Here is a 17,621-nt window from a genome sequence, read left to right as displayed (position 1 = left end):
CAGAGCCCTCAGAGAAACCTCCCAATGGCCAGAGGAAAGAGGAACAGGCTCAATGGTTTAGCAAGGGATGGGTGACCGATACAGAAAGCTATTAAGCACTTCAATAGATTCTGCCTTGAATTCTGGAAAGAGATCTATTTGTTTTCTCGCTTGGAAGCGGGATATTATTTAAATGCAGAACGAAAATTGCATTGGAAAGAGTGGACTTAAATGGCAAGAAATCATTCAGTTGGCGCAAGAGGAGCAATAATCCTCCTGTTTTGGTAGAATTATATTGATTATGAAATATGTAAGCAGTGGAGGTGAAGTAATTACACCCATCTTCTTCCTTAAACACAGTGGGACTCCACATGTGAACAAGTGCTTTCCTCTGAATAGTTGCCCACCATCGGAGGCCACACTATTACTCCCTAATGTTGTCATTGCTCAAAACACAGGGAATTTCCCTCAGAATGTTTATGAGTCATGTGAGATGAGCAGGGCCTTAACTATATAGTCACATTGCATATACCCTATATATTTTTACCATTAGGTGAGAGCCTGCATTTTGGTAGTAAAGGAAAACTATCATCTTTTAAAAACTGATTTCTAATGGTTTGATTAGTTTCTCCAAGTCTCTAATTACATCATTGTTGCCATCTGCCTTTGTTTTTTGTTTTTTTTCCAGTTGATACAGGGCCAGTCGTTTTATAGGAAAAGATTCCTAGGCTGAGCTTCACATAGCCTATTGAAATCCTTAGAATTTTTAAACACTTTGTGTGAGAACTTGGATAAAGATGTACCTCTTTTACTTAGCAGTGTGTCATGCACATAGCAGGTGCTCAATAAATATTTGTTGGTGGATGAGCCTTGAAAATCAAAGACATTTTTGAACACTCGTCTCAAATTCCTTACACTCCTAAGTTTCTCTTATGTTATTTGGAGCACTGTAACTATCAGAAATCAACTTAAGTTGTATGAGGCCAATTTGGAAGGAGAAAAAAATAGAAAAGAGATGGAGGAACATCAAAATGTTAGCAGTGGTCATCTATGGTGGGTTTCTAAGTGACTTTTATTTTTTCATTATATTTTTGGATTAAAAATTCTTCAATAAACCTGTATTGCTTATATAATTATACAAAATAAATTTTATATAATAATGGTGCTTCCTGTTTATATGAAGCTAGTAAGGCAGTAGATCTTAATCTTTCTTGAGTCACACACTCCTTTGAGATTCTGGGATGCTCTAGGACTCTTTTTCCAGAAAGATATACATACAGCATTTTCCATATAATTTCAGAGTTTCAAAGATCCCATGTAGCCCATACAAGGATCACTTATAACCGCAGATTAGGAACTACTTTAGGAAGTGGATAAAGTGGCACCCCAAAAGAGGTTGGCTGCCATGTTAGTCTAGTTGGAGAATGTGCTGGGGAGAAGGTGTAGAGATTCTTTTCTAGGAAAGACATATTTTGTCATTATGACAATGGTTCAGCCAAATGCTATAGGTGGAAGCCTGTGGAGGCAGGGTTGCTCTTAGTCGAAGGTCTCATGGTAGCATTTGCAGGGAGTGGGGGTAGCATTGCAAAATGGGGATGCTTAGGTAAGGGTGAGGAGTAGAGCTTCTTGCTAGGCTTCCGGTAACCAAAGCCTGTCTTGGTTTCTGGGTGCGTTCAACACTGCATGCACTTTGGAGCACTTTTAGGGGAGGAGGTAAGAAAATGTACCTGTGGGCACATTCAGCACACAGACTAAATGTGAGCTCAAGGGAGGACAGAGAGAGAGAGGTTGTTTAGGAGGAAGTTTGGCAAGGGGAAAAGTATTACCAGTACAAACGGAGTTTTGCTTGAGTCATCAACTTCCTCTCGGGTTTAATTTGCGTGCCCGACCAACGCTATTTTCTACCTCCTCATGCTTTACATTTCTTCGGGTAGGTATGCCTCATTCTCTGAAAACTTCATATATGACATTGTGAATTTGCCAAAAGATAAACTAGTGGGTGGTGATTCATGCTATCAAAGTGTTCAGTGGCAGGGCTCCTTTGGAAAGCTACCCTAATGTGTATATTTCAGTGAGTATTTCGGTGATTGCGGTCCTCTTGGAAAGATTGCAAGAGGCAGAAAATCTTTATGCTAAGGGTTAGAGAGATATTAACAATGGATTCGTAGTTTGCCCATTCAGTCATTGAAGATATAATTTTGGAGAGCTGGGGACAGAGCAGTGAATTACACAAAGACTCTGCAGTCACAGAGCTTTCATTCTAGTGGAGGGAAGAGACGAAAGGAAACGAATAGGTGCTGCACCTTGGCCCCTCGAATATGGGCTAGGATGGGGAAGGAAGCAAAGGTACTAGCTCTGGGTTTGAGGAGGTGAGTAGCACTGAATAGCAGGGAGTGGCCACTTGTACTTGGATAGATCAGGCAGCTTCTTGGGGTCTTGGGGTGGAGTGGGTAACAGGGAGAATGAGGCAGAGGGGTCAGGATCAGCAAGGTGGGATAACATGGGCCATTAGGAGATGTGCCTGCCATGGTTAGAAGGCAGGGGTTGGAGGCTGGGGGTGGAGGTCGGATCACAAGTGGTCTTGCTAAACAGTTTGGGCTTTATTCTGCAAACTGTGGTAAGTCATTGAAGGTTTTTAAACAAAGAAATACTGTGATCCAACTTATGTCTCATCAAAAGTTTAACCATTTTGGATCGAATTAGCCATTGAAAAGGTGCTAGGAACAAATTAAATATAGATTGGCAGCTGATCTTTTCAAAATGAAATCTTCAGGTTAATTTAATTGCTGTCACACAAGGAATATGCAAGCATTTTTTCCTCTCTCTTTTAAAGAAAGCCTCCTCACATAAACAAGGCTCTCACTTTATTTTCCTCAATAGTTTTGTATGCAACTCTGATAAGTAGTTTTCCATAATTCAGTGTATTGCTCCTGGAAAATATAGACAATAGGACAAATTTTCAGCCTATGCTGTCATCTTATGGATTAATTTCCATTAGCACTGACCTCCTGGCTTTCAGTGCATAAATATGAGTAAAACATCTGTTCATGTCATTCCCTTGCTTAAAAACCTCTGCTGGCTCCCCGTCGCCTACACTAGGAAACAGTCCAAACTCATTGCCTTGGCATCAGTGGCGCTCCTTAAACGTGCCTGTCTAGCTCATCCCGGCCATTTCTCCCTGTTCCATGCACTCCCAGACTTGCTGGGTGCATGCTTTGTTCCTCTGTGCTATTACTTACGCTCTCTCCCTGCCCTTCATGCCTTGTTCACCTTGCCTGCCTTGGGAATTTTTATTCTGTCCTTCATGGCTCAGCTCAAATGCTACTTCCTCTCTGAGCCTCCTTCCTCAGTGGAATGAATCACTCCTGGACCTCGTCTGCACAGCACTCTGTATCCTCCGTCCCATCCCTTACCCCGTGGCATCATAGTTTTCTGTTTAGGGCTCTGTCTCTTCCTTCAGTTCATGCGTTCGTTAAGGGCAGGGCCCACAGTTTGCTCATCTTTGTTTTCCCAGCTTTGTAGGCCACTGCCTGGCCCATGACTGATGCTCAGTGAATGTACAGAACTAAGTTACATGATTTGTATTTCTGTTAAGAAGTCCTGGTCAATGCAATCTGTGGCTACAGGGTGGGATTGGGATTCTAAGACATTGGAACTGAGCCAGTCTAATGAGGAGCAACATAGCTTCTGTACTGGGAACTCATCTCTTACTAAATATTGGAGGTTTTTTTTTTTTTTTTTAACTTTTGTATGTAAAAGGAAGTGAAACTGCATAGGTTTTTCTTTGTTTTAGTTTCCTTAACAGCTTTATTGAGATATAATTCACACACCGTACAACTCAGCCATTTGAAGTTTATATTTCAGTAGCTTTTGGTATATTCAAACATATGTGCAGCCATCACCACAATCAATTTTAGAACATTTTCATCACCTCAAGATTATTTATTTGAAATGTTCAAAAAACCTTTATTGGGGTCAACCCGTAAGACTTCTTTCAAATGGTATCTATGGTGATAGGGGGTTTGTTATAGAGAAGAGAATTGGCTTAAAGAAGGCAATAAAGATTATAATAAAGCAGGCTTTTTTGTTTTAGAGAAAGACGTGTAAAAAAACTGAATACCCAGGGGATGGTTACCCAAGGGCTACTGGTCTGATTTAACACCCTTTCTAAGGGCGGAGAGAGGCTACGCTAGAGGAGCAGTGAGACCCCATCAAGCTGTATAATGTGGACAGGAAAATGAAAGATGAGTTTCCGGTTGGACAAGAGTTAGGAAAATAATTAAAACTTATTAATAGGAGAGTAGGCTCTGAGCTTAATTACACCTGACTAGAGCAACATGGGAGTGGCTGTAGACTGGTCACTGAGGATCATCTACCCAGGGTGTGTTAAGGCCAACAGGACAGGAAAATTCGAGGCATGATCAGGGAGGGCTTTGGCGGCCATCTACAAACTCCTACCTCACCTCACCAAAAGAACAGAATCAACTGAAGCCTATTCAGTCACGAGCGGGATAGATAGGATACACATGGATCGGGTCACCTTATCCTGGAATATTATACAAAGAGGGGAGACATCTCCTGGCACACTTTTGTTTTAAAGAGACACACTTAAGAAAAGTCAAAAGAATCATCATTTTATTTACTTTAGATAGCTTTTAGAATATATTATCTCATGTGGTGGTATGCACTTAAAATATCGGTGGGTTCAAAAAAGTAAAGATGCTCAGTGTTATATCACCAAGGTCAAGGGTTCAGATCCCTATACCGGCCAGCCACCAAAAAAAGGTAAAGATAATTTCAATTAATGGGTAAATCCAATATGACCAATTATAGACAACTAAAATATTTGTAGAAGGGTGCATTTTTACCCCATCAAGGTTGATTTTCAAATTGGGGCCCATCAATTTTCTTTACTTCATTAACAGGAGCAAATTAATGGGATGGTCAGATCCAGTGTGGAAAATGATGTGCGACTGCTTTACGGATTGTTGAGCTTTGGTGACTTAATAAGTTTATACTGCTGTGTTCAAATGACATAAACAGGACCTTTAGGCGTTTATGTTTTTATTTAATTTAAGTAACTTAGCCGGCTAAATCCATATACCCGTAGAACATCTGTGCACTTTACATTTTTTTCTGCTTAAGAAAACAAAGTATGTTATAGTTCTGTTTATAAAACTCAGAAAAAAGTCAGTGAGATTTCTTTTTTGTTGTTGTTTTGTTACACGTTTACAATGAGCATTAAGACCCAAGGCAGGTTATAGATTCGTTGACAGGCACAGAGTGGGTGCAGTCTAGTTTCTCCTTGCCTGAATAAATTATTTGCAATAATCGTGCTTGTCTATGTGAACTCGTTAAATTCTTTAATTTGAAAGTCATTATGTATAACCAAGGCACGTTTTTTTCTTCCTGTCAATAATGGTGTGCTCAAGAATAGAAACAATATTCTTCTAATTTTAGAAAGGTACTTTGCCATTCTCTCAATTTATTCAAGCCCTTTTCACTTTTTTACTTCTTTTTGTCTTACTTTTGAGTTGTTTAAACGCTTATTAGCATAAAGCCAGGAGGAATTGAATTCACATCAGTTTTCCTGCCTTTCTGCCAGCATATTGAGTAACATTACTGACTAAAATGAAGTTTTGGGGTGGAGAGTTCATCAAAATTTTATTTATTCATTTGCAGATAATCTAGATTGTTTGCATGATATATGAGTTGGCTGTAATAAAAAGCATTTGTTAATTGAGTGTGAACAAATCACACAGCATGTATATAGTCTTGTTTATTTCTTTATTTCTTAAAAAATAAATTCTTTGGTGGTTTTTAAAAATAGTTCTTGAGTTTGTGTAAATAGCTAAATAGATTTGGAAAAGAGAAATCATTTGGCATTAAAAAAAATTTCTTCCTATGCTAAAACTCTAAAAAGGAAAAAAAATGCATTATATTTTCCCTCAATGCTTCTGTTAGATTTAAATACCTTAGAAGTCTCATTTTGCTGATTCTTAGAACAGTAAGTTGTTCCTAAATTAAAGGCGGGAACTGAAAATTAATTCTGCAAGTGGTAACGACTTGCCCTTCTCTCCTAGTGTGCTGCCATTTTGGCTTAGAAGGCATATGTGTGAGATCAGTCTCTGTATTACTCAGCTGGCTATCCCTAGAACCACAAGAGCTTCTGGCTTTGTAGTTCTCACGGCATGGCTTTCTACTAGGTTCTGTGGAGGATATTGAGATGAATTAGACCTGGTCCCTTGACAATATCTTACTGTTGTTTTTGTAATTTGATTCTTACCCACTTGTTGAATCAGCCAACTGCTTTCCCCCAAGTAAAAGACTGAAGGTGCTAATCCCTACTCATTGATGGCAAATGCTAAATTGGAAGCAACAGCTTAGAAATGCAAAACTCCTTAATTCATTTACATTACAAGCTCTCTAAGCCAGTCATGCTCAGCAGCATCATGGGGCAATGAGAAGGCAAGATCTCACTTGGGTAAAAATGATAGCATAGTTGGGATAAGTTTTGGAAAATCCTAAAATGAAAAATTGATCCACAGAAATAAAACATGGTAGGAGTGGAGGTGAGGAAATATTTTGTTTTGGGTAAGTTCAGGGCACATAGATCTGTGTGTATCATGGTTAAGAAGAAAACTGGCTCGAGTCCATTGGATGTAGATTTGAATCCCAGCTCCATGAATGTGTTACATTGGACCTGCCTAAGCCTCAATTTCCTCATCTGTAAAACGGGCATAATAGAAGAACCTCCCTTGCAGGATTGTTGAGAGAATTAATTGAGGTGATATATATAAAATGCTTAACTTGGTATATCGTAATGCTTAACACAAGTGGTAAGAGAAAGTACAAGGCGCTGTTTCCCTCCCTACCAGGTGTTTATGATCTGCTTAGGAGACTAAATCACTCACAAAGCAGTTAAGTGCCAAAGCAAGGCTGTGTATGAGTAAATGCGACAGCGGATGGTAAAGACAGTAGGGTAGGGGCTGTCTGTAGGTGACGGAGGTGGGAGGTCAGGCTGGCACGAGAATAGCATGAGTCAAAGTGTGGATTAGGTAAGCATGAGCCAATGGTCTCATGGAAAAGTATGATGTCTTTCCCTAGCTGTTTGCTTTAAGAAAGGTCAGTGTCTTGAATGCAGTTTGTATTTAGGCCCTTATGCCACGATTTTCCCTAAAAAACAATCTTTGTAAAAGTACGTTCATGTCTATTTGGCCAAGTTGGACTGTAATTGAAAAGATGGCCCACCTCCCCGAGCATCACCACCAGATCATAGTAATTCAGAGCTCCTTCAGCACTTGGAATTCCTACTGGGGAAAAGGGAAAGACATGAGCTGGTGAAAGGTAGTCATACTCAGAAAAGATAGGGTCATAACAAAGCCAAGTACTCTTTATTTGAACCTTACGAAAAAGTTCCTTAGAGTTGTGGTTCCTTTGTTACCATGCCATGCAGGGTCCCCCTCTAAAAGTCTCCAGTCTACAATGGTGGCATTTCTCACTTCTGTTAATCACAGCACAACTTCTGCTGCTTCGCATCTTCACACAACACTCTTAACAGTTACCTGGTCTCTGATCTTACAGAGTTTACGAACAAAAAAATAGAAGGTAAGATGAAATGATCTGAGACCACATACACCCGTGCAGTGAAAATTTTCTGATTGATATAAATAGTAATAGATGGACACACTTTAGCGTGCAAAAACACTTGTACAGTCACTTTGTTAGAAGATGTGGCTGTGGGAGGGTATGGTAGATGCATGGAAGCCAAGTGGGGCTTTAGGTTACGACAGCTTTATCTGCCTTCCCGCTAGCCTGTGAGCTTCTCAAGGTCAAGGACTTGTTCTTCTCATCTCTGCATTACCAGGGGCTAACACAGGGCTTGGACCTTCATAGGAACTCAGTAAACGTGTCGTACACTGAACTCACTTTGTTTTCTGTGCTGCCGGAAATCGCATGCCCCCAGTGGCCATTTTGAGTGCAAAGTGTTATTTTAAGATATTCTCTGGAGAGAGCACTCTAAACTGTGCTACAAATGTCTGAAATGAAAGGAGAGCTGAATGAGTAGGGGGTCTGGAGAAATTCTCAAGTGAGGGAGGTGGAGAAGTGATGGGAAGGAGACACTTACCTCTTCTTGAATGTGCTACTTCTTTCCTAAGACTGTTGTTATTTTCCATAAGAAAATGTTCAGATGCCATTGAAACTGTAGTCTGACTGCAATACTGCAAAAATGAGCTTCTAACTTTTGAGCCAGATCATTCTCTCTCTTAACCAGTTGTTGCCCTGCTTCTTACACTGAAACTTAATTTCGAAGATGGGGTGGTGGTGGTACTGGTAGAAGAGGGGGCAGAGGGATGTTTTTAAATTGGCCCTGTGCCCCACTGCTAAGCTTTCTGCCTCCTTTCTGGTCTCCCTCCCAGTGTGATAAAGAAGAGATTCTGTGAAACCAGTGTTCACTTTAGACTTGCAGAAGAGACATTCTTAGAATTCTTTTTTTTTTTTTTTTTTTTTTAAAAAGATGACGGGTAAGGGGATCTTAACCCTTGACTTGGTTTTGTCAGCATCACGCTCACCCAGTGAGCAAACCGGCCATCCCTATATGGGATCCGAACCCGTGGCCTTGGTGTTATCAGCACCGCACTCTCCCGAGTGAGCCAGGGGCCGGCCCATTCTTAGAATTCTTTTTTTTTTTTTTTAAAAAGATGACGGGTAAGGGGATCTTAACCCTTGACTTGGTTTTGTCAGCATCACGCTCACCCAGTGAGCAAACCGGCCATCCCTATATGGGATCCGAACCCGTGGCCTTGGTGTTATCAGCACCGCACTCTCCCGAGTGAGCCAGGGGCCGGCCCATTCTTAGAATTCTTAAGGAGAACTAGTTTCTAAAGTAAAAGATTGACCAGTAAGCTAATGACCTTTGGTGTAATATCTCTAAGCAGAAGTAACCCAGGCTGTTCTTGAAATGTTTACAGAGAAATATTATGTGGTTATTATTGCATTTAAAGTGAAATTGAATTATGTGGTTAAATTTCTAATGATAGCATGAATAGCATTGCTAGTGTGCTTTTTATACAAGTGGTCAGATGGTTGAATATATACATGCATGTATATATTTACATATTCATTTTAGGGTTACAGGCATGGTTGTGTATTTGTACATATATAGTTAAGATGATGAAAGATCAATCATTCCGCACAGTGGGTATACAGGAACCACCACAGAATTGTAAAGTCTAAGTTGTGATGTCGTTAGTGACTCTCAGAATCTACTATTCTCTCTCTTTGGACCAAGAAGCAGACTACAACTGAATTTGTACTAATGAGTTCCATTTTGGGATCTCTGTCCTTTTCACGTTGTGATAGAAATCAAAAAGTTATCTCAACTTGGGCAATTGTTCATTTCTTCCCAGTTTTAGGGGTTATGCATGGAAGTCCACTGAGATTTGGTCCCTAGTGGCCTGAGTAAGCACAAAAGAGTATGTTGTGCTCCAAACCATGGCACAAAAATTGGCATTTTAAATTTTATTTTACTAGGGATTAGAAGAAGGGTGATTTATTCTCCTTGATGGGGGTGATATAAAGCTTTCTTTTTCAATAAATGTATTTCAATGAAGAAGACATTCGATTTGAAGAAAAATATGAAGTAAATGATAATACGGAATGTATGGCAAAAATCATGAGGATTATAGGCGAGTAAATCGAGTTTGGGAACGAGTGATAAGAAAAGAAAAAGGATTTAAATACAGGTCTTCCAACTAATGTAGACAGATGAACTTAAGCCTCTGAGCCAGTTTCTTCATATACTGTATAAGGTTGAAATGATGAAAATACCACCTTGTCTACCTAACAGGTTTTTGGTAAGAAACAGGCAGAACGTTTGTGAAAGTGTTTTCTTAAGACTGCAAAGTGATATTTAAATGAATTAACAAAAAATGCTAATAATATTAGTAGCAAGTTATTTCAAGAGAACTTAGCAATCGGTAAATAAGAACTTCCCAAGATAAATCATTTTGTTTCGTTTTGTTTTCCCCGTGGTGAAAACTGAGTGGGTTCCAAATTTAGGGTGATGGTTTTCCTGTCACTACTTAGGAAGAAAAGACTGAAACATATGCTCACTTCTCTCCAGATTGTATAAATAAACGCCTTTGCCTCTTACTGAACGCTGCTATGGAACTGTATAGAAGTATACAGTAGGACCTTGCTATTATTTGAATGTTTATAAAATACCATTTGCTATAACACAGATTTCAGGAGTTATAAAAAATCACCTTTGCAGGCAAACTGGCAGAAAGGATAAATTACAAACCTCAGAGAACACACTTTTTTGAGTGTGCTAGAAGCTTCACTTAGGGTAATCATATAAGTCTAATAATAGAATGATAAAGCTGAATAGGAAAGTTAGATATGGGATATGTTCTAGAAAGCTGGGCAGAGCCACAATTAAATCATGATAATTCTACACGTCAAAGGTTTTCCTTGTCTCTGATGCCAAAAGAGTTCCAACTGAATTCTACTAGAAGGGAAATATAGGACTTCAGTCCCTTCTCCTTTTTCTTCTTACAGAGATGAAGCCTAATTCACAGAACTAGATCTTCTGTCAGGGGAAGCTTTGCGGGACCCAGAATAGCCACCCCAACTTTCCTCTGGTAGAGTTTACCCCTGACAAAGGAAGTAGGAGTGAAGACCCAGAACACTTAGTTTAATCAGTTTTAAATGAAAAGGGAAACTTTGTTTTCTATGACATGAATATATGACCTTCAAAACACACGGGGAGCTGTAAGTTTCATTTTTAGAGGCATATACTATACATTTAAACGAGCGGTTCATTTTGACATATGCTTTTCCATATTAATCTGATGGCTACATTAGAAAGCTGAAGGAAGATTTTTTTATATTTTTCAAGTTTACTTAAAGCAGGTACTTGTGAAATTATTGTAAGAGAAGTTAACAAATGCTAATTCAACAGGTTAGACATTGAAATTTGAGAACGGTTTTTACAATCTATATTGGGAAGATAGTTGGCACCAGAAGCAAGACTTTTATTTTCAGTGTCTAAAGCTTGCTTTCTTATTTATTATTTTTTTTCTAAATTTTATTTTGTCGATATACAATGTGGTTGATTATTGAAATAGGTCTGGACACAGACTTCATGAATACGACCCCAAAAGCACCGGCAACCAAAGGAAAAATAAACAAATGGGATTATATCAAACTAAAGAGCTTCTGCACAGCAAAAGAAACAATTAACAGAGTTAAAAGACAATCAACAGAGTGGGAGAAAATATTTGCAAAATATACATCCGACAAAGGATTAATATCCAGAATATACAAGGAACTCAAACAACTTTAAAGCTTGCTTTCTTAGATAGGGCTTTATTCATTCAACTTCTCTGAGAAATTGATCACAGACTGTTAGACCTGAAAGACGCAGTCAGTTTGCTTTCATTTGGGTCCATGAAAACATGATAGGTACCGCACAGGGGGGTCAAATTTTCCTACCACAAAATCTCTTTTTAAAAAATGCCAAGTAGGGGCTGGCCCGGTGGCGCATGCTACAGTGCGCCGCTTGGGAGCGCGGCGGCGCTCCCGCCGAGGGTTCGGATCCCACATACAGACCGGTTCCCGCTCACTGGCTGAGCAAGGTGCGGGCGCAACACCGAGGGTTGCGATCCCGTAGCCGGTCTGGTCCGGTATGGGCGCGACACTGAGGGTTGCAATCCCTTGCCGGTCACGAAAAAAGACAGAAAGGAAAAATAAAAAATGCCAAGTAGGATTTTTTTCTTCTATATCAATTCATTTTGCACTAGTATTCACAGACTAATAGGGATGATCAGCTTGCTTTGATCTCATGGGTATTCAAATCCAAATTTAAGACTTGAAATTAAGTATATCTTTATTAGAATCCTTTAGACTTGTTGAACACTGATTCTCATGGGTCAAAGTGGTTTACTTTAATCTTTCTAGGTAATGTTATAGAGGAAACTCTGAGATGCTTTTCAGATATGGAACTTTGGATATAGCTGTGACCTATTGTGAACCATATACAAAAACTGTTTCTCAAAGGATCGTGTGGATGCAGTATACAGGAGACTGCCACAAATACTATGTACACAAATATAAATATAATCCTGATTCCATTATGGTATTAAGTTTTAACCTTTTTTTTGGCTGCTGGCCAGCGCAGGGATCCGAACCCTTGACTTTGGTGTTATAACACTGAGCTCTAACCAGCTAAGCTAACCTGGCAGCCTAATATATCTTAAATTTGAGTTTTCTTTATATATTTTTACTATAAGACTTTAAGGAAATAATTTTGTTTAAATAAAACATCATTATTAGAAATCACTAATATACGCCCACCTTGGTTTAGAATGGCATGTCGAGACATGGCTCTGGTTGAGTATGAATACTTTGAGATACTGGATTCCTGCCATGTGCCAGGTACTATTCTAGGTGCTAGGGTTACAACAGTAAATAACTGAAAGAAAATCTCTGCCCTCAAATAGGCAGAGAGGTAAAATAGATGGTGTATCAAATCATGATAAGTTCAATGAAGGAAAAAATGATAGGTAGGTAGGGGGATCCTATTCCAAGTTTGGTATATTGCACATTAGTGTCGTCATGTATTTCTGAGGGGAGGAAAGGCTGCAAGAGGGAGAATGAGCAGAGCTTTACAGTCACAGACCCTGGTTTGAATTCCAGCTCTGAAGGCCAGCAAGTTACTTGACCTGAGTTAAGTCCAGGTTTTCCTCATCTGTAAGATGTGAATAATGATTAAACCTATCTCATAGGGTTTTTACGAGTATTACATGAGAAAATGTACAGAGAGCACTTAGCACAGTACCTGACGTATAGAAAGGGCTCAGTGAATGCTAACTATTATCACTGCTCTTATCGATAAGTCATATCCTGGATTTCTCAGCATCACTGGCCCTGCTCCTTGTAACTTTAGCCACAGGCTGGGGCCCTGCCATCAATGGACAGCTCTCCTTGAAGTCCAACAAGGATCCATTGACTTTGCCACCTGCAACCTTGCCTTTCCTGCCCTGGCCGTGGGATCAAGCATCTCCAGTACCCATGCTTGCCCCAATTATTCTGGAACTTGATTCACTCTTTGGACAGTGTACCTGGTACAGAGTAGGCACGTGAATGTTGATACTTTCTCCCCTTCAGTCACCCAGTGAATAGTGCATTCGGTAAATATCAACTGACGGGCTTCCAAATATACCACTTGTTGTTTTACATAAAATTCAATGAATTTTTGGAAGGCACACGAATAAGCAGAACATGGTGCCCTTTCTGCAGAATTCTTGTATTTGGCATGGGGGAGTCTGTGTGTGTGCATGTGTTTGGTGTGTGTCTCGTTAAGGAAAATATTTCTTGTGAACAGGTCTTCTTTAAGTACTTATTAGCATCAATAATCCCTTCTTTTGTGAAATAATATTTCTTTATTACATACAGAATACTTTATCTCTTGTGAGTTTGACCATAATAACTTTATTTTTGTCTCTTTTAAAGGAAAAGGCCAAAGTTGTTGAGCCCCTGGACTATGAGAATGTTATCTCCCAGAGAAAAACCCAGATTTACAGTGACCCTCTCAGAGACCTGCTTATGTTTCCAATGGAAGATATATCTGTGAGTTCATAAGTACTTTATTTATTTATTTGTTTGTTTGTGTTTTTGTTTATTTATTTATTGCAACTGGCTGGTACAGGGATTGAACTCTGTACCAAGCACTTCTTTAAAGAAAACAAACTGCATTTTCTAAGCCAGTTCTTACAGCAAAAATGTTCTTTGTCTTCTAGATCTCGGTGGTAAGTCGTCAGCGCAGAACAGTACAGTCTACTGTACCAGAAGATGCCGAAAAGAGGGCCCAGAGTTTATTTGTCAAAGAGGTAAGAGGCTCAAAGACCACAGAACATTCATCATACATTTAAAATTTATAAAATATTTATATATCTTTATATATTCATAATTTATTTATAGATAAATACATTTACTTGAATAAAAATATATAAAACATTTTTCCTTTAATATGAGGGGTCTTCAAAAAAATTTATGGAAACAGGGCTGGCCAGTTAGCTCAGTTGGTCAGAGCGCAGCCTTGTAACATCAAGGTGAAGGGTTCAGATCCCTCTAATGGCCAGCCCAAAAAAAGAAAAGAAAAAATTTATGGAAAGATTCATATTATTTTTCAATTCCACTTTTCCATGAACTTTTTGAAGTACCCTCTTATAAATGGAAAATAAAATTACTAAACTTAACTGACTTACATAACAAGTCTATATGATGTGATGCAGAGGATATAGCTTAAACATTTTTCACAAATAACATATGCTCTTAGTATTTTTCTTTTGGATTTGAATACTCTCTGGACTTGGAGTCAGAGTATTCAAAAGAGCATATGACTTGGGATTTATTGCTGCCAATTGGGTTAGAGAGACATTGTTAATCCCCAAAGGAAGATCCCAGTCCCAGCATTTTCCAAATGGTCTTTAAAAGTCTGTCAGCATATTATCAGACTTTTAAAAAGTGGATACATGTGTACTTTTCCTATATTTCAAATTAAAGATTCCTATTTTCTTTTAGTGTATTAAAACCTATAGCACAGATTGGCATGTGGTAAACTACAAGTATGAAGACTTCTCTGGGGACTTTCGAATGTTGCCATGGTAAGTTTAGAATTCAAGGGAAGCATTCAAGAGGAGACTCACTAAACTTTTTACCTTTTTAAAAACCATTTGTGATACTCTGTTATAATTTATAATAAAACAAAACTTCAAACAACTGACACGTTTGGTAAATGCAGCATTTTGGTTAATTGAATGTATTCTAACTTTGCTCATTGAAATTCTTTCCAAAATGTATGTGCTCACTTTTTGGCTTTGGTGCTTCTATACGAGGATGTGGCAAAAAGTCATGGAAAGGTTCATATTATCTTTCAATTCTATTTTTCCATGAACTTTTTGACATAGCCTTGTACTGATCATAAAGTAAATCTTTAATTGATTCTGGGTAATGTAGTGGGAATTTTCTAGTGGTGTCAATGAAAAAACTAGAAGATATTTGGCTCAATGTGATCACCCCAGACATCCCTTGAAACAGTGCATCTATTTCAGACTGTCGGGGTTCAAATCTTATTTCTGCCAACTACTAGCCGGATGACCTTGGATCAGTCATTCCACCTCGTTTTTTTGTTTGTTTATTCTTTTGGGATGGCTGGCCGGTATGGAGACCTGACATTCAACCTGTTAAAGCTCTCCCTTTTCTCATCTATAATACTACTAACCTCCTAGAATATCATATGGGAAATGTTTTGGAAAAAATACTAGAGAAGTAAGACATTTGTGTAGCCTTTTATAGTTTTCAAGGCACTTTCCCAGAGAAGAAACTGAATCCTAAAATGTCCAGTCCCACGTCATACAGCAAACAAATGGAAGAGCCAGAATTATACTACGTTGCTTTTTGACCAGGGGGAAGATAAGGTTCTGCCACCACTAATGGTGCTGGCACACGTTCCTTAGCAACTTCTGCCCTCTCCATGTATCTGGCCTTAGTTATGTCTGCTGCTGGCTGCACATGTGTGAGTCCTTATAGAAAAAAGCAATGTAGCTTTGCTCAGAGGGGAGAATCTGAGTTTGGAAAGGAGAAAGGGATTTCTCCTTGTCATATCTTGGCATTTTCTTGTTTGTGAAAGAAAGACATCTACTCATCTTGCTTTTGTTTTTGTTGTTGTTGTTTCAGTCTGTTCTGTTCAGTGTCTAAGACAGTTCTCTTGCATTTTTAGCAAATCTCTGAGACCAGAAAAGATTCCTAATCATGTATTTGAGATTGATGAGGACTGTGACAAAGATGAGGTAAGGATGGGAGCAACTGCTCTGGTTTCTTTAAGGTCACTTCTGCTGAAAAAGATTCCAAAGGGAATTCCTTGAGAAAAGATGAGGGAAAGAATTGTTTTTGAATGATCTACGGCCAGCTTTTAAAGTAATGAGTATTTTTTTTTAATTTTTAAAAAATTGTTGCATTTCCAACTGGGGTTTAGGAAAAATCAAGTGCAATGGGCTGTGATTTGTATGTAAACATGTTCCCCCACCTGTGGGACATGCTAGTGGAGTTGCTTTTCTTGTGTTGGGCATGTGGTGTGGTGATTCATTTGGACTCTTCTGCCTGATACATCTCTCTTGGGACAGATGGCCCGGATGTCTGTGACATTTCGAGGTGCAGTTTGACTGTTTACATAATGCAGAAGATTTTCCCAGAAGAGAGCCCATAAGATTTAGTAAATATTGAGTGCCTACTGTGTGCATAGCACAGAGGCTTTCATTCTACAGTGAACAATTTTGAATCTTCATGGGGGAGGACTTTAAGTAGGAATTGGGGCAGAGCCTAGTTCTGTGCCTCCCAAATCTTTGACTAGTTAGCTAGCTGGCTGGCTACTGTTTTACTTATGGTTTTTGCTCTATTTCAGGACTCATCTTCTTTATGCTCTCAGAAGGGTGGTGTGATAAAACAAGGCTGGTTGCACAAAGCAAATGTAAATAGCACCATCACCGTTACCATGAAGGTAGGAAGTAGTTATTACATTATTGCATCATTTTAAGGATATTGGTATAAGTAGCCTATCTAGAAATTATTTTACAATGAGCCCTAGCAAAAAATAATAATAAATAATAATAATAATGAGAAGATTCTTGCAGATGCGTGAAATTTTAAAAATCTGAAACCTCAGGATAAATTTATAAGTGCAACTTTTTTTTTTTTTTTTTTCCTTTTTTACTGACCGGTAACGGGATCGCAACCCTCAGTGTCACGCCCGCACCGGGGACCGGCAACGGGATCGCAACCCTCGGTGTTGCGCCCACACCACGCTGAGCCAGTGAGCGGGAACCGGTCTCCACATGGGATCCGAACCCTCGGCGGGAGCGCCACTGCGCTCCCCCCCCCCCCCCCTCCAGTGAGCCACCGGGCCGGCCCATAAGTGCAACTTTTTTTTTTTTTTCCTTTGTGAGCGACCGGTACCGGGATCGCACCCCTCAGTGTCACGCCCGCACCGGGGACCGGCAACGGGATCGCAACCCTCGGTGTTGCGCCCACACCACGCTGAGCCAGTGAGCGGGAACCGGTCTCCACATGGGATCCGAACCCTCGGCGGGAGCGCCACTGCGCTCCCAAGTGGCGCACTCTCCAGTGAGCCACCGGGCCGGCCCATAAGTGCAACTTTTAAAAGAAATGTAATTATTATCTTCTGAATCAGGAAGTTTAAAAAGGAGGCCATCAGTTGAATGAGGAAAATAACTTTGAAAAAAGGGAGCATCAAAGGTTCATATTTGCAAATTAATTTAATGAGCGGAAGGATAGGGTAATCCATTTCTTTAACAAATATTAATTAGGTGCTTATACTGGTCACTGTGGGGAAATATATGGATATATAAGATGGGGCCACTGGTCTCCAGTAACCTCGAGACTAGATAAGAGATATACAAAATTAATTAAGGTACAGAGCAGTACCTTAGTACGGTCAGAACAGCCTAGCTAGAAGGTTTTGTAGTTCAGCCAGATAGTGAATTTGTGTAAGGGTTTTGTGTGAGACAAAAGTAGAAACATCAAAAGGGATAAAATTGTGCAGAACCTTGAATGCCTCA

General features: G+C 39.5%; 1 protein-coding gene across 1 annotated transcript in view; it reads left to right on the top strand.

Annotated features, from left to right (window-relative positions):
• Positions 1-17,621, top strand: part of DOCK11 (dedicator of cytokinesis 11) — a 170,557-nt gene that overhangs the window by 24,551 nt on the left and 128,385 nt on the right. The window contains exons 2-6 of the mRNA XM_008569403.1: positions 13,498-13,614; positions 13,785-13,874; positions 14,569-14,651; positions 15,767-15,836; positions 16,448-16,543. Of these exons, the coding sequence (XP_008567625.1) occupies positions 13,498-13,614; positions 13,785-13,874; positions 14,569-14,651; positions 15,767-15,836; positions 16,448-16,543 (456 nt within the window). The remainder of the gene's footprint in view (positions 1-13,497; positions 13,615-13,784; positions 13,875-14,568; positions 14,652-15,766; positions 15,837-16,447; positions 16,544-17,621) is intronic.

This window comes from Galeopterus variegatus, unplaced genomic scaffold, assembly GCF_000696425.1.
Source record: "Galeopterus variegatus unplaced genomic scaffold, G_variegatus-3.0.2 Scaffold492, whole genome shotgun sequence".
NCBI lineage: Eukaryota > Metazoa > Chordata > Mammalia > Dermoptera > Cynocephalidae > Galeopterus > Galeopterus variegatus.
The sequence above is the reverse complement of the archived record's forward strand: the minus strand, read 5'-3'. Positions and strand labels throughout refer to the sequence as shown.